This window comes from Hordeum vulgare, chromosome 4H (assembly GCF_904849725.1).
Source record: "Hordeum vulgare subsp. vulgare chromosome 4H, MorexV3_pseudomolecules_assembly, whole genome shotgun sequence".
NCBI classification, from domain to species: domain Eukaryota; kingdom Viridiplantae; phylum Streptophyta; class Magnoliopsida; order Poales; family Poaceae; genus Hordeum; species Hordeum vulgare.
Window position 1 is genome coordinate 346,591,105 of NC_058521.1, and position 26,307 is coordinate 346,617,411.

The 26,307-nt window shown below is 46.2% G+C and overlaps 1 protein-coding gene and 1 long non-coding RNA gene across 2 annotated transcripts; one reads left to right on the forward strand and one right to left on the reverse strand.

Annotated features, from left to right (window-relative positions):
- Nucleotides 1–16,147: 16,147 nt before the first annotated feature.
- LOC123450512 lies at nucleotides 16,148–17,213 on the reverse strand. The gene is made up of 4 exons (XM_045127719.1): nucleotides 17,061–17,213; nucleotides 16,965–17,000; nucleotides 16,603–16,838; nucleotides 16,148–16,523 (listed from the first exon to the last, which is right to left on the reverse strand). Exons 1-4 carry the CDS (start codon nucleotides 17,211–17,213, stop codon nucleotides 16,208–16,210), a joined length of 741 nt encoding a protein of 246 aa, XP_044983654.1. The 3' UTR covers nucleotides 16,148–16,207.
- A 5,104-nt stretch (nucleotides 17,214–22,317) lies between these two features.
- LOC123448596 lies at nucleotides 22,318–25,432 on the forward strand. The gene is made up of 3 exons (XR_006631849.1): nucleotides 22,318–22,883; nucleotides 23,495–23,749; nucleotides 24,730–25,432. It is a non-coding gene; the product is annotated as an uncharacterized LOC123448596 (long non-coding RNA).
- The last annotated feature ends 875 nt before the right edge of the window (nucleotides 25,433–26,307 follow it).

Genomic DNA, 26,307 nt, shown 5'->3' on the forward strand with positions numbered 1-26,307 from the left:
AAATATTTTTCAGAGAAGTAGTAGACCATATCCTGGGGGCTACGCACACAACCAGGAGCAAGAGAAGTGAACCAAATCTTAGCATCATCCTTTAGTGAGAAAGGAAACAGCTTGAGGATATAGTAGCGGCGGATCTTTTCCTCACTAGTGAATAGGGTGGCTATATCGTGCAGTTTGGTAAGATGGGCTACAAACGTTTCAGACTCATAACCATGAAAAGGATCAGATCCGACCAGAGTGATTAGCTCAAGGTCGACAAAGTTCATAATCCTTATCGGTCACAAAGATAGGCAAAGTAGCAAACTTCGGGTCATATTTCATCCTAGCGTTCAAAGATTTTTCTTTCCACTTGCACAGTAATTTCTCAACATCATAGCTATCCTTACACGCAAGAAAGTCCTCAGCTATCTCTCCCTCCATAACATAACGCTCAGGCATATCAGGCAATTCATGTCTAGGAGAGCTAGTTCTAGCAGGCAAAATAGCAGGTTCTACTTCAATAGCATCAACAGTTTCAGAAGTATCATCACGTCTAGCAGCAACTCTAGCAATTTGTGCATCAAGGAATGCACCTAGTGGCAAAGCAGTATCAAGCATAGCATCATCAGGCGTAGTACCAAGCATAGCATCATCATAAGCATCATGGGCAGCAGAAGTAGCATCATCAAGCACATGCGACATATCAAGATTTCTAGCAGGAGGTGATGTCGCAAACTTACTCATAACTGAAGGTGAATCAAGTGCAGAGCTAGATGGCAGTTCCTTACCTGTCCTCATAGTGGAAGGCAAGATTTCAGTTCTTGGATCTTTCGGATTCCTCATAGTGACCAGCACACGAAAATCCCAAGTGACTTAGAAAATATAGTTGTGCCTCCCCGGCAACGGCGCCAGAAAATAGCACGTTGACGGGAGAATATGCTTCACTTGGTATCCCCGGCAACGGCGCCAGAAAATAGTCTTGATAACCCACAAGTATGGGGGATCACAACAGTTTTTGAGGGTAGAGTATTCAACCCAAATTTATTGATTCAACTCAAGGGGAAGCCAAAGAATATTTTCAAGTATTAGCAATTGAGTTGTCAATTCAACCACACCTGAAAGATTTAGTATCTGCAGCAAAGTATCGGTAGCAAGATAGTATGATAGCAGCAGTAGCAACAGTAACCAGTAGCAGCAAAGTAACAGCAGTAGCAACAGAGTAACAGTAGAAGCAATGACAGCAGTAGCGGCAAAGTAACATAGCAAGGACCAGTAGGAAAACACTCGTAGGCATTGGATCGGTGATGGATGATTATGCAGGATGTGATTCATCATGTAACAGCTATAACATGGAGAGATAAGTAACTAGCTCCCATTCGTCAATCTAATGTAGGCATGTATTCCGTATGTAGTCATACGTGCTTAGGGAAAAGAACTTGCATGACATCTATTGTCCATCCATCCCGTGGCAGCGGGGTCCTAATGGAAACTACGGGATATTAAGGTTCTCCTTTTAATAAAGAACCGGACCAACGCATTAACACTTGGTGAATACATGAACTCCTCATACTATGGTCATCTCCGGGAGTGGTTCTGGCTATTGTCACTCTGGGGTTGCCGGGTCATAACACATAGTAGGTGACTACAACTTGCAATATAGGATCTAAAACACACATATATTGGCGACAACATAATAGGTTCAGATCTGAAATCATGGCACTCGGGCCCTAGTGACAAGCATTAAGCATGGCAAAGTACTAGCAACATCAATCTCAGAACATAGTGGATACTAGGGATCAATCCCCGTCAAAACTAACTCGATTACATGCTGGATCTCATACAACCCATCACCGTCCAGCAAGCCTATGATGAGATTACTCACGAACGGTGAAGAGCATCATGGAATTGGCGATGAAGGAAGGTTGATGATGACGACAGTGACGATCTCCCCTCTCTGGAGCCCAGAACGAACTCCAGATCTGCCCTCCAGATGAAGAAGAGGAGGTGGCGACGCCTCCTTATCGTAAAATGCGATGAACTCTTCTCCTTGATTTTTTTTCGGGCGAGACGGACTAAATAGAGCTGGATTTGGAGGTGGTGGAGCGTTGTGGCCCTCACAAGCCTGCCACGCGCGGCTAGGGGGGCCTGCGCCTGGTGGGCTTGTGGGATCACAGCTCCACTCCCTCCGCTGATTCTTGCGCCAGTATTTTTCATATATTCCAGAAAAATTCTCTGTAAATTTTCAGGTCATTCCAAGAACTTTTATTTCTGTGCAAAAACAAAACCATGGCAATTCTGCTGAAAACAACGTTAGTCCGGGTTAGTTCCATTCAAATCATGCAAATTAGAGTCCAAAACAAGGGCAAAAGAGTTCGGAAAAGTAGATACGACGGTGACGTATCAAGAACCTCGGCTCGTTATTACGTGAGAGTGTCACAGGATGAAGTAGGTTCTGGAAGAATTGGATGATGATGCAGGGTCGATGTAAGGCGGCGCGGAGGCAGTTCACGGGCGGTGCAGGTTCGTCATGGGTAGAACTTACGGAGGTGTTGCATGTTCCAGGCATTCTGGATGGGGACTCCATCTTGAGTCTCCAGATGCACGGAGCCAGGCCTTGAGACGTGGACGACCTTGAAAGGGCCTTCCCACATGGGCGAAAGCTTGTGCTTACTTCCCTGGATTGGACCCGCCTGAGGACGAGGTCTCCGACTTCGAGGGTCCTGGAGCGGATGTTGTTGCAGTGGTAGCGCCGCAAGGCCTGCAGGTACCTCGCGGCTCGGAGAGAGGCCTGGCGGCGCACCTCCTCTTTGAGTACGAGGTACGTCCCCCGTGCAGCTTCGTGACGCTCCTCATCAAACACCAGGACCCATGGGGAGCAGTGCTTGATTTCGTGGGGAAGAACCGCTTATGCTCCGTGGACGAGGAAGAACGAGGTCTCGCCGGTGGGCTTGGTTGCAGTGGTGCGGATGGACCACAGTACCGAAGTGAGCTCATCGACCCAACCGCGGCCGCAAGCCTCGAGCTTCTTCCTGAAACTCCTCACCTTGAGACCCCGTAGGACCTCCGCGTTGGCGCGCTCCGCCTGGCCATTGCTCCGTGGACGCGCCACCGATGCGTAGCATATCTGTGTACCGAGGTTAGCACAGTAAATCTTGAAGAGCTGACCGGTGAACTGTGAACCATTATCCGTGATGATGCGGTGGGGGATGTCGAAGCGGCTCACGAGGCCCTTGATGAACTTGACGGTGGACCCGGTCGAGATGGTGCGCACGGGCTCCACCTCCGCCCACTTAGTGAATTTGTCGATGGTGACGTGGAGGTAGCGGAATCCCCCGACGGCCCGCGGGAAAGGCCCCAGTATGTCCAGCCCCTAGACCGCAAAGGGCCAGGTGAGCGGGATGGTCTGGAGGCCCTGCACGGGCTGGTGGATCTGCTTGGCATGGAACTGGCAGACCTCGCAAGCATGACCAGCTCGGTAGCGTCGTCCAGGGTTGTGGGCCAGTAAAAACGTGACATGAACGCCTTACCTGCGCGCATGCGCGAGGAAGAGTGATGTCCGCAGTCCCCCCTGGATGTCGACTAGTAGCTCGTGGCCCTACTCCCTGGAAATGCATCATAGCGCGAAGTAATTCGGCCGCCTGCGGTACAAGGTGTCGTCTCGTATGCAGTAAGCCAGGGCTTGTCGTGCTACGCGTTCCGCATCCTCTTTCTCCTCCACCAATACGCCACGGAGCATATATGCTCCGAGTTCCTGCATCCAGTCGTCGTCTTGAGCCTCCAGGGCCAGGAGCAGTCGATCCCCCGTGGCTTGGCCGCAGTCCGGAGCCCCCGAGGGTGGTGCTGGGGGGAGCTCCTTTCTGCACGGTGCCAGGTCCTCGGGTGACAACGTCACGGAGGGCTTGAAGATTCGCTCCTCAAAAACGGCTGGCTCCTGAGCCTCGCGATGCGAGGCTCCTTTGGCGATGTCATCCGCCTCCTTGTTTTTGCCCCGCGGGACGTGCTGCAACTCCAGGCCCTGAAAATGTTTCTCGATCTTACATACCTCCTACAGATACGCCTCCATATGCCCGTCCTTGGGTGTGTACTCCTTGTTGGAGAAGTTGACGAGGAGCTGAGAGTCGCCCATCACGGTGAGGCGTTGGACCCCCAAGGCCACCGCTGCCTTGAGACCGGCGATGAGGCCCTCGTACTCTGCTATGTTGTTGGAGACCTTCCCCCCCCCTTTGGAAGCAGAGCTACATGGTGTAGCGAAGCTTGTCTCCCATCGGGTAAGTGAGGAGGACGCCAGCCCCCGCTCCCATTTGCGTGAAGGCTCCGTTGAAGTGCATTGTCCATCCCTCGGGCGCCTCTGCTCTGGGGGCAAGGGATTGGTTCCCTTGCAGCCCCCTGTCAGGCGCGTCCATCCATTCCGCCACGAAGTCGGCCAAGGCGGCTCCTTTGATGACCCTAGTCGTGTTGAATTTGATATTGAAGGCCTGAAGCAAGATGTTCCACTCAACAATTCTTTCTGTCGTGTTTGGGTTATGCAAGATCTTCGCCAAGGGGTAAGCGGAGATGACCTTGCTCGGGTGTCCTTGGAAGTAGTGATTCAGCTTGCGCGAGGTGATGAGGAGTGCTAGAAGGATTTTCTTGGTGGTACCGTGCTAACGAAGTACACGGGGTGCTCGACGAGGACGCGACCGCCCGGGGCGTCGTGATCCTTGGTGGCTCCAGGAGGTTGGGACGCTTCATCGTCCGGAGGTAAGGCCGGGGCCTCGGGAGGACAAGGCTCTTAAATTCATGATTCGCCAGTCTGGACCTCTGGTCCCTCCACTCATGGGGGAGTTGGAGCTTGCGGGTCGCGCGAGCCCTCTCGAGCACCGGGCGAGGGCCCAATGTGGCTTCCCAAAGTAGCGCCCTTGTCGGCTCGCTCCTCCCTTACTGCCACCAAAGTGGCGCTGGCGGAGTGTGGGGTGGCAGCGAGGTACAAAAGCAGGGGCTCCCGAGGGCGAGGCGCCACCATGACCGACGGGCTCGTGAGGTAACGCTTGAGCTCTAGTACCACTTTCTTGTGGCACTGCCGCTTAGGTCATATTGGTGTAGAACGCATGAAGAAGCTCCATGCTGATGGACTTTTTGAGTCACTTGATTTTGAATCACTTGACACATGTGAACCATGTCTCGTGGGCAAGATGACTAAGACCCCGTTTTCCAGAATAATGGAGCACGCAAGTGACTTATTGGAAATCATACATACTGATGTGTGCGGTCCGATGAGCATTGAGGCGCGCGGCGGATATCCTTATTTTCTCACCTTCACTTATGACTTAAGTAGATATGGGTATATTTACTTAATGAAGCACAAGTCTGAATTGTTTGAAAAGTTCAAGAAATTTTAGAGTGAAGTTGAGAATCATCATAACAAGAAGATTAAATTGCTACGATTTGATCGAGCAGGAGAATATCTGAGTTCTGATTTTGGCACTCACCTAAGACAAAGTGGAATTGTTTCACACTTCACACCACCTGGAACACCACAGCATAATGGTGTGTCCGAACGTTGTAATCGTAATTTATTGGACATGGCGCGCTCTATGATATCTCTTGCAGATTTGTCATTATCATTTTGGGGTTATGCATTAGATATTCACATTAAATAGGGCACCATCTAAATACATTTAGACGATGTCGTATGAACTATGGTTTGGCAAGAAACCAAAGTTGTCGTTTCTTAAAGTTTGGGGATGCGATGCTTATGTCAAAAAACTTCATCAAAAAAGATGGAACCCAAAGTGGAGAAATGTGTCTTCATAGGATACCCAAAAGAGAGAGTTGGTTATACCTTCTATCTCAGATTCGAAGGCAAAGTGTTTGTCTCTAAGAACGGAACATTTCTTGAGAAAGAGTTTCTCTCAAAATAATTGAGTGGGAGGAAGATAGAACTTGATGAGGTTGTTGAACCTTTAATTCGACCAGAGAGTGGAGCAACACAAAAAGATGTTTTTGTGGAGCCTATATCATTTGAAGAGGAAGCTAATGATGATGATCATGGAACTTCAGATCAAGTTGCTATCGAACCTCGTAGGTCGACAAGGACACACACTGCTCCTGAGTGGTATAGTAACCATGTCTTAACAGTCATGTTGTTGGACAACAATGAACCTACGAGCTATGGACAAGAGATGTTGGGCCGGATTCCAACAAATGGTTAGAGGCCATCAAATCTGAGATATGATCCATGCATGAAAAAAGTGTGGACTTTGGAAGTATTACTTGAAGAACGAAAGGCCATTCAGAATAAATGGATCTTTAAGAACAAGCCGGACGCGGACGGTAATATCACCGTCTATAAAGCTCGACTTGTGGCAAAGGGTTTTTCACAAGTTCAAGGAGTTGACTACAATGAGACTTTCTCACCCGTAGCGATGCTTAAGTCCGTCAGAATCATGTTAGCAATAGCTGCATTTTCCGATTACGAAATTTGATAGATGGATGTCAAAACACCGTTCCTTAAAGGTTTCCTTAAGGAAGAGTTGTATATGATGCAACCAGAAGGTTTTCTCGATCCAGAAAATGTTGACAAAGTATGCAAGCTCCAGCAATCCATTTATGGGCTGGCGCAAGCATCTCAGAGTTGGAATAAATGCTTTGATGAGGTGATCAAGGCATTTGGGTTTATACAAGTTTATGGAGAATCTTGTGTTTACAAGAAAGTGAGTGCGAGCTCTATATCGTTTCTAATACTATATGTGGATGACATATTGTTGATTGGAAACAATATATAATTTTTGGGAAGCGTAAAAGTATATTTGAATAAGAGTTTTTCAATGAAGTACCTAGGAGAAGCTGCTTTCATATTAGGCATCAAGATCTATAGAGAGAGATCAAGTCGCTTGATAGGACTTTCACAGAGCACATACCTTGACAAAGTTTTGAAGAAGTTCAAAATGGATCAGTCCAAGAAAGGGTTCTTACCTGTATTGCAAGGTGTGAAGTTGAGTAAGACTCAATGCCCAGTGACTGCTGAAGATAGAGAAAAGATGATTGTCGTCCCCTATACTCGACCATAGGCTCTATCATGTATGCAATGTTGTGCACAAGACCAGATGTCAGCCTTGTTGTAAGTACGGCGGGAAGGTTTCAAAGTGATCTAGGAATGAACACTGGAAATCAGTCAAGAACATCCCGAAGTACCTGGAAAGGACTAAGGAAAGGTGTCTCATTTATGGAGATCATCAAGAGCTCGTCATAAATGGTTACGTTGATGCCAACTTTGACACCGACCCCGATGACTCTAAGTCTCAAACATGATACATATTTATTCTCAATGGGGGAGCGGTAAGCTCGTGCAGTTCCAAGCAAAGCGTGGTAGCTGATTCTACATGTGAAGCGGAGTACATAGCTGCCTCTAAGGCGGCTAAAGAAGGTGTCTGGATGAAGGAGTTCATGACAAATCTTGGAGTTGTGCCCAGTGCACTGGATCCAATGACTCTGTTCTGCGACAACACTTGTTCCATTGCTCTATCCAAGGAACCAAGGTTTCACACGAGGACTAGACACATAAAGCGACACTTCAATTCCATTCGTGATTACATCAAGGAGGACGTATATATTTGCAAAGTGCACACGGATCTGAATATTGCAGACCCGTTGACTAAGCCTCTTCCACGAGCGAAACATGATCAACACCAAAACTATATGGGTGTTAGATTCATTACAATATAATTCACATGGTGATGTGAGCAAGATTATTCACTCTAGTGCAAGTGGGCGACTGTTGGAAATATGCCCTAGAGTCAATAATAATGTGGTTATTATTATATTTCCTTGTTCACGATAATCGTTTATTATCCATGCTAGAATTGTATTGCTCGAAAACTCAAATACATGTGTGGATACATAGACAACACACCATCCCTAGTGAGGCTCTAAAGGACTAGCTCGTTGATCAAATATGGTCAAGGATTCCTGACCATAGACACGAGTTGTCATTTAATAACGGGATCACATCATTAGGAGAATGATGTGATGGATAAGACCCAAAATTTGAATGTAGCATATTATCATATCAATTTATTGCTATTCTTTTCTGCATGTCAATTATCTGTTCCTATGACCATGAGATCGTGCAACTCACTGACACCGGAGGAGTACCTTGTGTGTATCAAACGTTGCAACGTAACTGGGTGACTATGAAGGTGTTCTACCGGTATATCCGAGGGTGTGTGTTGAGTTGGCATGGATAAAGACTGGGATTTGTCACTCCGTGTGACGGAGAGGTATCTGAGGGCCTACTCGATAATACAACATCACAACAAGCTTGCAAGCAATGTGACTAAAGAGTTAGCCATGGGATCTTGTATTACGTAACGAGTAAAGACACTTGCCTGTAACGAGATTGAACTAGGTATGCAGATACCGACGATCGAATCTCGGGTAGATAACATACCGATGGACAAATGGCACAGTATACGGGATTGATTAAATACTTGATATAGTGGTTTGACAAATAAAGATCTTTGTAGAATATGTAGGAGCCAATATGTGCATCCATGTCTAGCTATTGGTTATTGACCAGAGAGTGTCTCGGTCATGTCTGCATAGTTCTCTAACTCGCAGAGTCTGCACACTTAAGGTTCGGTGACGTTTGGGTATTAATGACTTCTGTGTGGTGGTAACTGAAAATTGTTCGGTTCCCGGATGAGATCCTAGACGTCACAAGGAGCTTCAGAATGGTCCGGAGGTAAATATTTACATATAGGAAGTTGGTATTTGAGATCCAGAAAAGTTCCAGGATATACTGGTCTTGTGATGGGAGTGTCGGAAGTGTTCCGAGGGCCCAATGAGGAGTCCACCTACCTTAGAGGGTCCCATGGGCTGTGAGAGGAGGCGCACCTGCCCCTTGTGGGCTGGCCGCCCCTCCCACCAAGGCACATGCGGCCGCAGGCAAGGAGGGGGCAGGCCCAAGGGTGGCGCCACCTTTCCTTAGGTGTCAAGTCGTACGTGTGCTGAACGCGGAGGTGCCATCCGTTCGGCGCTCGACCGGGAGTTTGTGGGATAGTTCGTGATCGGATCACGAAGACATACCACTACAGCAACCGCGTTCTTTAACGCTTCCGCTTAGCGATCTACAAGGGTATGTAGATTCAATCTCTCCCCTCGTAGATGTGCATCTCCTAGATTGATCATGGTGAACGTAGGAATTTTTTGTTTCCCATGCAACGTTCACCAACATGTGCATCATCTTCATTGCATCAGCACTCCGTTGTTGTCATTATTTAAAAAACTTGCATCCGCTATTAGTTTCCGGTTTTCTCCATTCTTTTCGTCGACCGTTTCAAGACCAACCCCACACGCACGTGCCCGCGTCATTGTTAAAATATTGTTTCTAAAACCGTGTATAAAAATTTCTCGGAATGGGATGAAAGTTGGCGCGCGGTCTTAATACTATGTAGGTAGACCACCTCCCAGATTTTGTCGCATCCGGAGGTCGTTTAATACCCGAACCGTTAAATATATTGCGACACTATAACTGGTAAAACAACACAGTTTGATTTATAAAAGTTTCCTGTCACGGGCCACAACTTTCCCTCTCATTACCACCTAGCTCATCTACACAACCAACCATAGCCCACCTAGCAAACCCCACCAAACCTGGCCAAACGGGCCGGGCTAAACGGGCCATGCCAGGCACGCGGCACGCCTCGGGCCGTGCCTGGGCCTGAGGGCTGGGCACGCGGGCCGGCACGGCACGACCCGTTTATTTTTTTTACTTATTTATATATATATATGTTAAAGATAACCTAATAATAGACTAAAATCGACCCAAAACACAGTCCAATATATTAAAGTAGGCCCAAAAAACAGCCTAACAGGCCAAAATCAGTCCAAATAATAGCCTAAAAATAAAATAAAAAACTATCAGGCTAGCGGGCCTGGCGTGCCTACGGACCGGCCCGTATAGCCTCCGTGCCGTGCCTGGGCCGAGAGGCTGCGCCGGCACAGCACGACTCGGCTAATAATCGGACCCAGGCATGCCATGCCGTGCCGGGCCGGCCGTTCGGCCAGGTCTGAACCCCACGACCCGAGCCATCTGATGGTGATCGCAGGGCTCGAAATGGTACAAAGAGCCCTACCCTAGCTAACCTGCTATAAATAGACATCCTCCTGCCTAAGCTGGCCTAAACCTAGCTCCACCTTGAAATCCAAGTGTACCCATCCACCACCCGCAGCCGCCAGCACCTCTCTCCTCAGCCACGCGGGTCCGCCAGCCCCGAATCGAGCCCACCTGGGCGTGGAACCTCGCCGCCGCCCGTGGTCCCCATTGCCCGAGCCCCGCTCTAGCTGCTGCCCTACACCCGATTCTCCCCGAGCATCTGCCTCGCCGGACCATCGCGAGTGGGTCGCGGGACGCCGCCCCTCTGGGTCGCCGGACCTCCCTTGACCTGTCCTCTCTTCCCTTCTATTCCTTCTCCCTCTCTTTAATCTCTCATCTCCCTCCCCATGGCTAGGAACAGCCATGCATCCGCAGCCGCCATGGAGTCCGCCACCGCCCATTATGCACCGCGGATGCCCGGATCTGGTGCAGGACGGCCAGATGTGCATGTTCCCGGCCTCGCCGTACCCTACTGTTGCCTTGCCGCATCGTCTCCTTCCGGTGAAGCCGCCTTGACTGCCGGCCAGCTCCCTGTGCCAAGCGCGCGTTGACCGAGCACTCACTCGATTTGGTTGAGCAACGCTCTTGCACGCGTGGGCCGTCGCGTGATCTGGCCTAGCCCCAGCACCATTCTGCCAAGGCCGAGCCGCCACAGCCGGCTTGCCTGCAACAGCGCCAGATCCGCCGGGCCTCGCCCTTCTGGTGAGCGCCCGAGCACCGCTAAATTGTGCCCTCGGCATAGTATAGTTATGATGCTCCCATGCCGTGTTTCAGCCCTGCTGTAAATTTGGCCCAATGCATGTTTTTTTGAGTCCCACGAATTTCCTAATTAACAAGTGCATTAATAATTATAGAAAATGCATGATTTTAAAATGTCAATAACTAAATAACCGGGCATTGGATTTTTTGTAGATTAATAATATTCAACTTTCACACCTGTTAAAAAAGTTTAAACCTCTCGTTTGCATTAATTTGTGCTTTACATGGTTTTGGAATTTGCATGCATAATGTGTTCATCTACCAGCTCAAATCTCTTTCGCAAGTGCATTATGAACTGTTATTTCATTCAATCTTGTGTGGATGATTCCAACTAACCCGTAGACCTTTTGCATGTGGATCCTTCTGAGATTTCTTCTATGTGTTGTCTACTATGATGCCATCCCTATGGTTACCATGTAGACTATCATGAGTTTGTTCGTTTGTTGCTATCAAAGTGCTATCATGTTGAAACTATGAATCTTTTTCGTAAAGTTACATTTTCTGAAGCTCATTTTAACCAAACCATGTCTCTTTTGAATGTGTGCAATGAACTGATTTGTTGTATGCCATGCCTAGTTACTGTTTGCAGGGTTAAAATAATTCTAAGTCTGAGAATCTTATTATTTTAGAATGCTATGTTGTATTGATGCTAGCTATGATTGTGTGCATAATTAGACCTTGCTAGTATGGAATGAAATGAAGTGCGTAATGCCTACTAACATGTTGTAAATTTTCAGGCTATTATATGACCTGTAGCATGTATTTTCCTTGTTGTCACTATGCCCTCATGACAAAAACTGCACTGTGAAAACTGATAATTTCACTAAGTCTGAAACTGTGCTTAAGTAGCCATTTTGTGAGCTCATTTTCTAGAGATCCATGCTTATATTCAATTTTCCGTTAGGAGATGATTGTTGCGCATCTTGTCAACTACTGCCCCATATCTTATTTGTGCAATTTAGAATCCTGTAGGTGGCTGTTTTGGTGTGTATGAAATGCCATGTTGCTGTTTTGGGTAAATTATCACTATATCTTGTATTGGATATATTTCTAGGACCATTGCTTTGTTTTGAACATGCCATATATGAAATTTTCTTAGAATTTCATGAAGTTTCATAACATCTTCCTGCATCCATGATTTAACATGCTTGTGGGTGCCATTTGCATACATTTTGCATTCATGGCATATTATCTTGTGTTGGTCCTATCTTTTAAAACGTAACTCCATTTTAGATTATCCATATATCTTTTAGTCATAGTAAATTTAGGACCACGTGGCACCTCGGTTTTCGGGCCAAGTAAATATCCATAAAGATATGTTGTGATGTCATCATTATTTTCCTCGATGATAGGGGAGTGATGTCATGGATCAAACAAAGAAAAGCATGAGTCCAGAAGCATTAAGAGTCGTTTTGTAACCCGGAGAAGAGGGATATGTGACCAGAAGAAGATGAGCCGCCAAATTAAGGTGGTGGAGATTGACATGAATAAATTCAAATAAACCTGGAGGCTGTTGTTGGGGATATAACCCCATGATATAACCCGCCTTAATGGGCCGGGTCACCAGATGTCGACTTAAAGGCGGAACGCTGGATAGGCAAGTACGTGAAGAGTCAAGGCCGACAGGACGGCTTATCCACTAAGCCGCCCGGCGGCCCAATATATGAAGACGGTGACGCAGTGCGCAAGAGGTGGAAGGTCGCCCAGAGTTTCCTTGCTCACGAGGCAAGGCGAGTTAGAAGCATAGCCGATCACGAATCGTATCATGACTCAGATCCTTGTAAGCCCAGGGCCTCGACTTGTATATAAAGACGAGTCCCTCAGGCTAATAGACTTAAGTTGTAATCGATCAATAGCTAGGTCAAGAGAATCTGCTCCCTTGTAATTCATCTCCAAGAAGTACACACAAAGAAGGACGTAGGCGTTTACCTTGAACGTGAGGGGCCGAACCTGGGTAAACCGTGTCTCTCGATTTCGATCAATCCCGACAAGCTAACCACCTCGTTACGATGGCCTCACGTCTAATTCCTCACCCTAGGACATCTGCCGTGAAAAACCCCCGACAGTTGGCGCCCACCATGGGCCCTACTTACGGTAGTTTCGAGTTCTTGAAGGGCTCTTTCACAGGGCTCGAGCGATATGCCGTTGGCAGGACGACGAAGAGCCGCCACAAAAAGATATACATCGACAATGCTGGTTGGGGGGCCCGACGCCGACTCAATCGATTACGGGTACTGGATTCCCTTTGGCAAGATTCATGTCTTCATCGGCAAGATTGGTTTGTCAGGACCCAAGCCGCACCTCTGCACCAACCTTGTTGAGTCAGCTCGGCGCGCGCAACCCTCCCTTCCTTAAGACGGCCAGAAGCGTGTTTTCCTTGGGTTTGTGCAAGGTTCGGGACTACAGGAAAACTTCATGTCTCGAGGAGAGACTCTCGTTTATTCAGATGAAGAGTCCTTGACCGTAGAGACAGATTCAGCTTATCAACTCGAAAACGGCGGGCTCGGGGGCTTTTTCGATGGCAGCAGTATTCCGGAACCGTATGAGCCGTCATGCCAAGCCACCATATTCATGGCCAGTACGGTGCCGACTTTTAATTCTGCGATGGTCGGAGCAACAGCGACATCTCCTAGGTGGTATGGTTTAGTTAGATCGCTGACTCAAGTGCTGGTTGAGATGATGACTACCCTAACAACCTTACTAGGGAGTGAGATCTGTTGGGGAACGTCGCATGGGAAACAAAAAATTTCCTACGCGCACGAAGACCTATCATGGTGATGTCCATCTACGAGAGGGGATGTGTGATCTGCGTACCCTTGTAGACCGTACAGCAGAAACGTTAGTGAACGCGGTTGATGTAGTGGAACGTCCTCACGTCCCCCGATCCGCCCCGCGAACCGTCCCGCAATCAGTCCCACGATCTAGTGCCGAACGGACGGCAGCTCCGCGTTCAGCACACGTACAGCTCGACGATGATCTCGGCCTTCTTGATCCAACAAGAGAGACGGAGAGGTAGAAGAGTTCTCCGGCAGCGTGACGGCGCTCCGGTGGTTGGTGATGATCTTGTCTCAGCAGGGCTCCGCCCGAGCTCCGCAGAAACGCGATCTAGAGGAAAAAACCGTGGAGGTATGTGGTCGGGCTGCCGTGGAAAAGTCGTCTCAAATCAGCCCTAAACCCCATTATATATAGGAGGGAGGGAGGGGAGGAGGCAGCCTCAAAACCTAAAGGTTTGGCTGAAATTGGAGGTGGAGGAGTCCTACTCCAATCCTACTTGGAGTAGGATCCCACCTTCCCACTTGGAAACTCTTTCCACCTTGTGTTTTTTTCCTTCTCAAACCTTATGGGACTTAGTGGGAACTTATTCCAGCCCACTAGGGGCTGGTTTATCTCTTCCCATAGCCCATGAGACCCCTTGGGGCGTGACACCCCTCCTGATGGTCCCCGGCACCCCTCCCGGCACTCCCAGTACACTACCGATGAGCCCAAAACTTTTCCGGTAATGCACGAAAACCTTCCGGTAACCAAATGAGGTCATCCTATATATCAATCTTCGTTTCCGGACCATTCCGCAAACCCTCGTGACGTCCGTGATCTCATCCGGGACTCTGAACAACATTCGATAACCAACCATATAACTCAAATACGCATAAAACAACGTCGAACCTAAGTGTGCAGACCCTGCGGGTTCGAGAACTATGTAGACATGACCCGAGTGACTCCTCGGTCAATATCCAATGGCGGGACCTGGATGCCCATATTGGATCCTACATATTCTACGAAGATCTTATCGTTTGAACCTCAATGCCAAGGATTCATATAATCCCGTATGTCATTCCCTTTGTCCTTCGGTATGTTACTTGCCCGAGATTCGATCGTCAGTATCCGCATACCTATTTCAATCTCGTTTACCGGCAAGTCTCTTTACTCGTTCCGTAATACAAGATCCCGCAACTTACACTAAGTCACATTGCTTGCAAGGCTTGTGTGTGATATTGTATTACCGAGTGGGCCCCGAGATACCTCTCCGTCATACGGAGTGACAAATCCCAGTCTTGATTCATACTAACTCAACGAACACCTTTGGAGATACCTATAGAGCATCTTTATAGTCACCCAGGTACGTTGCGACGTTTGATACACACAAAGCATTCCTCCGGTGTTAGTGAGTTATATGATCTTATGGTCATAGGAACAAATACTTGACACGCAGAAAACAGTAGCAACAAAATGACACGATCAACATGCTACGTCTATTAATTTGGGTCTAGTCCATCACATGATTCTCCTAATGATGTGATTCCGTTATCAAGTGAAAACACTTGCCTATGGTCAGGAAACCTTGACCATCTTTGATCAACGAGCTAGTCAACTAGAGGCTTACTAGGGACATTGTTTTGTCTATGTATCCACACATGCATTGTGTTTCCAATCAATACAATTATAGCATGGATAATAAACGATTATCATGAACAAAGAAATCTAATAATAACTAATTTATTATTGCCTCTAGGGCATATTTCCAACAGGATCACTGTGGAAAACCAAGCAGAGCGCAATGCAGAGATTGCAAGGATCCACGCACAGATGACCAAAGCCCAGGATGACATTAACACCGAGAACACTTGGAGAGTTGTGCTACATGCCCAAGTGAACGCAGAAGCGACATGTATAAAAGTGGAGGCGTGCCGGCTCAATCTTGATCAAAACGCGTCCAATGCAGTCCTTTGGAGGAGGCACCAGAGTCGTTTACCCTCGATCTATGAGCCGACGCGTTTGTTCAACTCTCCAGGGGTAGGCCCAAGCACTGTGCTAGTGGTGGCTATACCACAATTAACTAGTGAGATCCCCGGGGGGCAAGGTGGTTGCTCAACCTAACCGTCGAGAGCCGGCACAAAGAGAAGAGTCGGCCACGTCACTTTTCCAACCCGGTGGATAATATGGTGGCAGCAGCAACCAAGCTTACCGCGCTCCCTATTGATGGTGATTCATTGATCGCAATGGAAGCTCGAAATGCCATTGAACTGTTGCAAACAGTGATGCCTTAGCAAGCTCAATATTCATATAGTCGGTAGCACATGCATTCAACCCCTCTGCCAAGCCATAGCTATAGCGGGCATGTGGAGTCGCCAGCCGTCTCTAGCAGCGAGCGACGTCAAAACCCGCCCCAGGTTAATCCACCCAATGATGCTCAGGAAATTGCAGACAAAGCAAGGGTCAGTCGAGAAGCAGAGGCAATTGCGGATGAAGCAAGCACTAAAGTCTTCATAATTGGGAGCTCAAGTTTGCCTTATCCTTTATCAAGCAATGGCGTCTCATTTTTGGCGGCGAGTTTGGTTAACATAGTTGAGTCTTTCGGAGTTGTGTAACATGGCCCAATGATGGTGATGTCATCTTCGTTCCTCCCAGGGAGGGAACATATTTAGTTGCGGCACAAGGACTAGGCGGATTAAGGTTATTTGTCCGGTTAGCTTCAGCATCCATGGCTTCAGGGCTTGCTTGCTCAGTATGATGCGATGATTCTTCCTGGTCGTCCAGTTGGTCTTCAGGGTGTTGAGTATGAACTTCAGGAGTCACCAAAGACGAGTCTTCCATTTCATGGATTTCATGGTTGATGGATGAATCACCAATCTTCCTTGTCTTAGCCTTGGCCCTGCAAACAAGACGGCAGAATGAAGCATGTGTAAAGTCGGGTATCAATAAGCAATATGTGATACAAAGCAGATACTTACCCATGATTGATAACACGGGGTGGCTGCTTTGTGGTAGTTGAGTCGCCTAACGAGTGCGACAACTCGCGATAATTTGAATTAGAAGGTGTAAGAGGTTGCCGGATAAGGCCAACTTTTGGAAGAGAAGGAGTTGGGCTGTGAGGCACCTCATTATGTCGTTTACGGACGACTGACTTGTTGGGTAAGCCGACCACTAGGTCACCAGAGCTTCTACGAGTATGTCGCCTTATGACATGCTGAGTTTTCGTCAAAATAAAATTGGGATCCAAGTAAGCATCCAGGTGAGAAAAAATTACTTTCCGAATGACCCGCCTTGTTTTCCTTGGAGAAAAGGATTCTGAGTCAGAGGAAACGGTAATTACCTCAACATCTTCAGCACGGCTTGGTTCAACATCGCCCTGGAGATTACACGCATCAGCAAGTATAATAAAAGATGAATAAAGGAGTCAAGTTTTTACCTCTGATGGTATGTCAGTGGTTGGTGAATCTCCCCTATCTCGTGGGTCTTGTGCAACCGCCTTGTTTTTCTTCTTGTTGGGGGTGAGTTTTGTCTTAGTTTCTGGAACTTTTCTTTTCTTTTTCAAGAAGGGAGATGTTGCTTTTAAAGTCATCAATTGGAACAACAACTAAGCTTGGGAGTAAAAGAATTATGCAAATCACATAAACAATTGTCAAAGATTCTTACCGAATGAACTGGGTTAAGATCATAGAAGGGTATTAGTCTAGTTTTATTGCAAACTTCTTGCTTTTCTCCCAGCAGCTTCTTTACAATCCGGTTGACATCATCAGGTTCCAAAGTTTCATTTTTGTATCGTTGGGAGTCGTTTAAATTGCCAGAATATTTACACATTAAGTTGCCAAAGCAACTCAATGGAAAAATTCTCCAAGACACCCAACATCTGAGTTAGTTCAACCCCAGACAATCCGTTGGCGAATAAAGCCCTCACTTTTGGGTATATGGGGGTGAGTTGAGCATGTTCTTCTGTTGAAGCCCAGCTTGGAATTTCAAATGTCATGGGGAGATGGTGAAGACAGTAACCCGACAAAGGATTTTCATCAGCTCGGGCCGTGTTTCGGCAATAGAACCATGTTTTGACCCATCCTTTGGGGTGGCTTGGCAAGGTAGCTACAGGAAAGGCACATTCTCTACTCCTTTGGATGGAGATTCCACCGAGTTCTAGACTAAGGCTGTCAACACATTATGTATGGCGGTTGAGATAGAAGTTTTCTCTAAAGAGAAGGATGGTAGGTTCCATCTACAAGTACACTTCGCAGAACACTTGGAATTGACATAGATTGGATATGTAATTGGGAGCTAAGTCTTGAGGGTGAAGATTGTGAAAGTTCAAAACATCCCGAAAGAATTTGGAGACGGGGGGCATCTAAAAAGGTGATCGATGAATACTACTACTTCTCCTTCACCAGGTTGAGGGATTTCTTCTCCTACGGAAGCTCGCCGACCGATTACATTTTTAGGCAGCAGAAGGCCCTGGTCTATGTAATCTTTAAGTATAAGATCAGAAACCTGAGAAGGAACCCAGTTGGATGTGTTCGGTTTTGACATGACGAGTCGCGTAAGTAAAAGAAAAAGATGAGGAAGTATAAATAGCGGGTTAAAAGAGTTGTCTAGTAATACAACAGTGGTCAATGGCAAGGCAGATTAAAATATTCTTTGGTGAATAAACCATTTTTATCTCACCAGTTGACTCCTAATTGAAGCAGTTTTCATATATATGGCAAGTCTCAGCCACACGGTAAGCCCACAAATCGTAAGGGTGTCTTATGATATCAGGGCTTGCTGGATTTGCTAGGTGTGAAAATAACAAGTTTCTACCAAGAATACCTACAATTACGCATCTACAAAATGGTTGAAATCGAAAGGTAATTGCTAAACCTAACGGAGAGGCATTGAAGGAGACACAACCTAAGTTTGCAGATTTCGACGAAAGATCTAAGTTTTGTTATGTATAAAATGATGCTACCGGTCATACCGCCCTATTTTCGGGGGAATGAGTATTAAAATTGCGGTTGAATGAGTGATGAAGCTAAAATCGGTGATGAACTCCGATGAAGAAATGTACATCTGAGAAGGAGAAGACAGTTTACGTGGCAGTTGCAGGGAGAGGTGGAGATGCGTGGTCGAGCCCTGACAGAAAGGGACGCCACCATTGTCCAAGAAGGGGTGGTGAGTGATTGATGAACTGCAGCAGCGGCGCGGCCAAGTCATTGGCTCGAGGAAGAAGAAAGGGGCAGACGAAGTAAAAGAAATGGGAGGTCCCCTCCACGTGTATTTATAATAAAAGACCGAAGTATAACAAGCAAGCGCCGGAAATCAAGGAGGCACAATAAATTTAGGAGCTCGCGTGTAACATCCCAAGTGCCCCCCTTGCCATTTATGTAACCTTTCCATGTTTGAACCATCCCAACCTTGCGATGTGGTTTGAATAGAAATAAGTTTTGCTGCATGTCAATTCTTGCATCACGACATCATATCATCATCTTGTCATCTCTGTTGAATTATGTTTGTTGTGCCATGATTGAGTGTGACTGTTTGTTGGTGTCATGCGATTGCAAGTGGTGTTGGGTCCTAGCTCCTAGTGTTCATCTTTGCAACCACTCTCTTATTGCTATGAAAAACCTCCTATTTTCAATTAATAGAATTGGGTGGATTCTAAAGTTGCTCTTTTGGCCAATTAAAAATGTTGCACCCCTCCATATGTTTCTGTTTTAATTTGTGGGAATAGCACTTGGAATGTTTGGGCATTTTGCCTTTGTGCTTTTGCAAAAACAGACTCGGCTAATTATTAAATGGGTGTTATTTTATTGCTCCACAAAAATGTGAGGTCATTTTTCTAAAATAGTGCAAAATATTGTGAATTCAAAAGTATTTTGTATTTGCAAAACCCCTCTGTGTTTTCTCTGTGTGCTTTTATTTGTTTGTGGGGTATTTTGAAATAAACAGGATCTGTTGTATTTGAGAGTGAGGGAGAGGCTAATCTCTCGGCCCTTTCCCTCATCTCCAGGCCTAGCAGTAGCTAGCCTATCGCAGCCCGCTCGCTCCCCGCGGCCCAGCCAGCGCCACTAGAGCCTACCTGCCCCGTCGCTCACCGTTTATCGTCAGAGAGAGAGAGAGTTGCATGCGTCGTCACCGTGATGTGCCTCGCAGACGTCGAGGCCGGCCGGCTATAAAGCCACGCACGCGTCCTAAGGTTCCCTCTTCCCCTCGCGCCGCCTCCACCCTCTCTTCCCTCCCTCCGACGTCCTGGTTAGATCAGAGAGAGAGAGAGAGAAGATTCAGAGATAACAGAGGAGAGGTTCAGAGAAGTGCAGCAAGGGCCTCACCGACGTCGCATGCGTCCTCGACCCCTGCGTCTTCGTCCGCTCCGGCAAAGATGTCTAGGGCATTCCAGGCGACGTATTCGACCCATTACCCGAGCTAGGAGCAGGAGGGCGCGTCTCCATCAATGGCCTCGTCATCGTCTTCGTCGCGGACCCGCACTCGAGCTGATCTGCTTCGTCTTCGTCGAGCGCCGCGTCGTCCTCATCTCCGACCACCGCAGGCTTGTCCCTCTACAGCAGCAACTCCGGGGTGATCCGCGGGTCCTTCTCGTCCCCCCTCCTTCGCTCTGTGCCCGTAGGACGCCGGATCCGTACGGATTGCCCCCCTCCGCCATGGATGGCATGGTGGTGCCCAAGCTGGCGCCTTAGCCGCGTCGCGCATAGTTTCCCCCATGCTCTCTCTTGCCTGTGTCTCCTTGCATGTAGCCTTATGCCCTGCCTCGTGTCGCCTCGCCCACACGCTCTGCCACAGTCCCCGTTCCGCCATGGCCTCGGGTTGCAGCCCCTGCGCCCGCATTTTTCTATTTTTCATTGAGTTGACCAAGGGAATGGAGTCCCCGCATCCTCCGCGTCCCCCGCCGGTGACGAGTTCCGCTGGTGGTCGCCGCAGTAGTCGCTGGCACCGTCGGCCATCTCCCTGTCCGCAGCAGCCGCCCCACGTAGTAGTAGGTCAAGAGGGGTCGAACCCCTACAGGTTTAGATCAGACCTTCCTAGCGCAATGACAGCCGCACCGTGCCTCCACACCGCAGGTTGCGGGTTCGAACCCCTGCAGCGCCGATTAACACCCCCTTTTTATAAAATAGCATAAATAAAAAATGATCAAATAGGCTATCAATAAAGAAAATAAGATGGTCCGCAGAACATAAATATACTGTACTAAGCAACCAGGCATTGTAATGCTTGTAGTGTTTTTTTTCTTCTAAAAACTAGTTAGCCTGTATTATAATCTAAAAACATATAGTATTTTAAATGTTATTTCTTATTTCGTGAGTTTTCTCTATCGAGCCATTTAATGTGTTTTATGCACATCAATGTGAATGCGCGTGTAACACACATGTCTTCACATAAAATTCTTCATCACATAAATATACTGTACTAAGCAACAATAGAGACAACAAGATGATCCGCATGATTACAAAAGTTCTATATGATTAATAAAAAATATCAATAAAAATCATAATAATTTTATCGAACTTTTTAAATGATCATGACTTAACATTTTTCTAACCCTAAAGATTGCCAAACCTGGACGCGTGAGAAAAAAGATTTTGACAACATATTTTTAAACCGGTTTTGTTAACATGCAACATTAAATATAAAAAATGATCAAATAGGCTATCAATAAAGAAAATAAGATGATCCACATAACATAAATATACTGTACTAAGCAACCAGGCATTGTAATGCTTGTAGTGTTTTTTTCTTCTAAAAACTAGTTAGCCTGCACGTGCAATGCACGTATTATAATCTAAAAACACATAGTATTTTAAATGTTATTTCTTATTTCGTGAGTTTTCTCTACCGAGCCATTTAATGTGTTTTATGCACATCAATGTGAATGCGCGTGTAACACACATGTCTTCACATAAAATTCTTCATCACATAAATATACCGTACTAAGCAACAATAGAGACAACAAGATGATCCGCATGATTACAAAAGTTCTATATGTTCAATAAAAAATATCAATAAAAATCATAATAATTTTATCGAACTTTTTAAATGATCATGACTTAACATTTTTTTAACCCTAAAGATCGCCAAACCTGGACGCATGAGAAAAAATAAATTTGACAACATTTTTTTAAACCGGTTTTGATAACATGCAACATTAAATATAAAAAATGACCAAATAGGCTATCAATAAAGAAAATAAGATGATCCGCATAACATAAATATATTGTACTAAGCAACAATAGAGACAACAAGATGATCCGCATGATTACAAAAGTTCTATATGTTCAATAACAAATATCAATAAAAATCATAATAATTTTATAGGACTTTTTAATTGATCATGACTTCACATTTTTTTAACCCTAAAGATCGCCAAACCTGGACGCCTGAGAAAAAAGATTTTGACAACATTTTTTTTAAACCGGTTTTGATAACATGCAACATTAAATATAAAAAATGACCAAATGGGCTATCAATAAAGAAAATAAATTAGAAAAGACTGACACCATATCTATAAACGTTTTTGTGCAACAAGGCGCTATATCTATAATTATCATTATTTGACCAAATGGAGTAAGAAGACCAACTAAAAAATATTATAAATAAAAGAACAAAAGAATTGGAAACGCCTGGCAAGTGATGTTCTCCTCGACTCGTTTTGCTTATGAAAAAAAAACTCTCCTCGCCTCGTCGCCTACCTTCCCCACCTCTTATCCTTCACCGTCTCCCCACCACTACCCATTCATCACAACTCTATCTCTCTCTTCCTCTCAGGTCTCAGACTCCCCCGCTCTTCTCAGCCCATCCTTGTCGGATCGGTCGATGAAGTGCCCGACGATCCGCTCGAGCACGGCATGCTCTCGGACCGACCCAGTGCTCGGCGCCGACGGAGAAGAACGTGGAGGCATGGGACTCGTTTCCATCGGATCGACGGCCTTGGCAATCACGCGTCGGAACCGCTGCGCCCGGTGCCTTCCTCTCCGTCTCGTAGGGCGCTTGGGGCCTCCGCTCGTTCGCGGCTGCACTGCGCCCTACCCTGCCTAGGTGCCGGAAGGGCGTGTTGTGGTTGCCGCCGTTAGTTGCTGCACCGAGAGGTTTCCGTCACCTGCTACGGCCAGATCTAGTCGAACATGTCCTATGGGTTATCCACCGCTTCACTCTGCTTCACGTGCACATGGGCGGAGGAGGCGACGACCCGACCTGCCTAGTAGCTAAACAATGTCCCCCTGCCCTGCTCTTCTCCAGCAACAGTCTCCCTTATGTGGTAATGAATCTCAAGCCATGCTTTTTTTTCCTTTACATGAACAACAAACCTACGTTTATGTCCTACCTGACATGTGTGGTGGGCTGCTGTTGTGCGATTGCTGGCCGTGCTGCTGCTTGTGGATCCTTCTAGTTGTTTAGTTTCCACTAAATGACAACATGTTTCAGATTTCCACTAACAATTCCACATTGTCATATAATGATTTACCTCCATCTTGGTCTCATCAATACACACTATCAATGCATTCGAGAATCCTTTATTCACCTTGCCAATGCCTTGCTTTTGTATTTTTTTTTTGCATAATTATATGGATGAGTTTGGTGGCATGAGTGTGCGCTATTTGAAGGTTATCCATTAATCTATCATTTCTCATGTTTGTGCATTCTAAGCCTGCCTTAGGACACCCCTTGTGATAGTATGCCTAAGATAAATACAAGCTATATCGAATATACTGAAGGGCGGATGCTTTGAACCCACAATCTGTGAGCTGGATGCCAAAAATAGAGAAGCTATGCATGTTATTAAGCATGCTATCTATCGTTGTGACCTTTTCAGATGTCCATTGATATTTCATACTATAGGATGAGTATTAACATGATTTGCACGCACAGCTGAAAATGATACACATGACGGGAAGGGAAAGTAAGAAGAAAGGATATATCAAAGGAGTTGTATGATATTTTCTACCAGGATATATCCAAGGCATTGATAGTGTAAATTCTGCTCGGAAGGAACGTTGATTGATGTTAGTAGCTACACTTGTCTGCAATGATACGACACACAAGAGCAATAAGAAGGATCTGATGATGTACTTATGGGCTGCCAAGCGGAACCACGTATAGCCGTGTCTCTTTTGCTGCATCAAGGTCAGGGACCTCCAGATTCATTGCTCCTTGTCTTTATTTTGTTGGTGAATAAATTGTAGAATGGATTAGAGAATTTTTTTAAGTCTAAGTGAATAACAGAATTTTTTTCTTATCAGATATTTGTTTTTGTTCTTACATGTTCTATTGGAATTGGAGCTCCAACAGATTACTCATATACTCAGATTATTTGAGGATAAAACTGGGTTGATACTAAAATATGCAAGTTTTCACATGTTTATACCAATGTTCCACTATACAGGCTTGCATCAAATCAATTGAGCCCCAACAACCTTATCAGAATTGTACTACCTATGTTTATTAGGTACCTTCGCCTTCATGTGAATATTCATGTCATTAAGTTTTGAGAAGCATGGAAATTGTGGAAACTAATCATGAACACCACCATCACATGCAAACATAGTACACTGTCCTTTCTCTTGATATTGTGTTTCAGCAGAGGTCTATTTTGACATTAATAACAATTTGGAATGGCAGATCCCCTTACAGGATCACATTCAGTTGTTGGCCCTGTTGTTGACCCACAAACATAGACCTGTTGCTTTGATAGGTAGAGAATTAATTTCTCAAGAGGACTTTATGATTTAGTGTTCTTATGGTATTTTTTGTTCATGGATTTTCTCTGTACAATACATCATGAACCTGCTAATATAAAAGTAATATCTAATTCTAGTGGGGTAATGAGCTTCCCTTCTTTATCCTCATGTATCTTCAGATTTTATGTGTCTACCTGGGGTCTTGGTATGCGACAACTCAAGTCACCTTCTGTAAATTCTGAAAGCCAATTTTTTTGACACCAGGCCAAGGAGATAGGGTGCATGATTCAGTTAGTTACAACATTGCACTACCAAAGCAGTCACCATTAATTAGAGATGTAAAATGAATGACTTATAACATTCTGATGTGCAACTGTTTATTTTTTGGAACTCTATTCTGAAAACTATGATTTTGTGTCGCAACAGGTCAAAGGAAGAAGTCGAACCTATAGAGTTGCATGGAAGAATTACAAATGCGTGTGGCCGACTGGTTCAAGGGACGTGCAGGGCGGGCGCGGCCGCGCGGGTGCAGGGGTAGGCGGCTGGGCACTGGCGATCTCGCCGACAAATGCCACGCTGCGAGCGCGCAGGGTGATGGACGTTCTGTCGCCTCGCCTCCCTGCAGTGGCGATCTCGCGGACGAATACCATGCTGCGAGGGCAGGGTCGCATATGGATTCCATGCTGGGAGCGGCAAAATTGAGGATGGCGATGGCGATCGTGCAACGGAGCGGTGCAGTGTCGTGAGGTCGGCGTGCACGAGAGCGGTTTCGTTCACTTTCCTTAGTTTGCGATCTGAATTACGTGATTGTAGGGGACGTGGGACAGGTAGTTAGAATATTCTTGTGTGGATGGAGTATGGTCAGTCATTAAAAACTGCTAAGTCCACACCATAGAGCTATTAGATCAATGATGACGGTTAGATTCAGATTTATGTGAGTAATCCTGTGGTGTTGGTGGGTTGTGGGCCAATTTGTTGGGTACACATAAGGAAGTTCTTGTTTACTTGTTTAATAGTAGTATAGACTGTTTTAGAACTTACCAGATTTGGAAATAGTCGAAATTTGGACCTACCAGATTTGGTAGTGGCCCAAAAGGGCATTTTTTAATTGATGAATGACTTGGGAGTATATGTGGTTCTCTTTCAGTTTTGAGGCAATTTTTCTATGGAAATATATGAGTATGATATATGTTTATGGGGTAGAAAAGTTTAGTGAATCCAATGGTGGTGTTAGATTTTACTTTTGAGCAAGTTTGAAAAACTGCTATTTTGTGGTGATGTTGCATTTTGTGAATTGTGTAGTATTTTATCTATGCATGCTTTGGTGAAAGTTTCAACATGAAATTGCTAGTGTTTTGTGGGCACTAGGCCGTGGTATTTTTGTTTGCTATGATGATGTTGTAGATGAGTGGGTTTCTTGCTATTTAGTAGCTAAGAAAATGTTGCAGATTCACATGCTAGATTTTCTAAGTGTTGGAGCCTATTATTTTCTTCCCATATTGTGATGATGGTTCTGTTGGGGAACGTCGCATGGGAAACAAAAATTTTCCTACGCGCACGAACAACTATCATGGTGATGTCCATGTCCGAGAGGAGATTTGGATCTACGTACCCTTATAGATCGCACAGCAGGAAGCGTTAAGAAACGCGGTTGATGTAGTGGAACGTCCCTCGATCCGCCCCGCGAACCGTCCCACGAACCATCCCGCGATCCGTCCTACGATCCGCTCCGATCTAGTGCTGAACGCCCGGCACGTCCGCGTTCAGGACATGTACAGCTCGACGATGATCTCGGCCTTCTTGATCCAGCAAGCAAGACGGAGAAGTAGATGAGTTCTCCGGCAGCGTGGCGGTGCTCCGGTGGTGGTGAAGGATCTACTCCTGCACGGCTCCGCCCGAACTCCATAGAAATATGATCTAGAGGAAAAACCATGGTGTTTGTGGTCGGGCTGCCGTGGCCAAAGTTGTTTCAAATCAGCCCTAAAACTCCACTATATTTAGGAG

Excerpts from the sequence above, each read along its gene's own strand:
- LOC123450512 (XM_045127719.1), bottom strand. The coding sequence starts at position 17,213 with ATGACTTTAAAAGCAACATCTCCCTTCTTGAAAAAGAAAAGAAAAGTT. Across the intron at positions 17,001-17,060 it reads CCACTGACATACCATCAGAG|GGCGATGTTGAACCAAGCCG; the intron begins GTAAAAACTTGA and ends TGTAATCTCCAG. Across the intron at positions 16,839-16,964 it reads GCCGTGCTGAAGATGTTGAG|CATGTCATAAGGCGACATAC; the intron begins GTAATTACCGTT and ends ACGAAAACTCAG.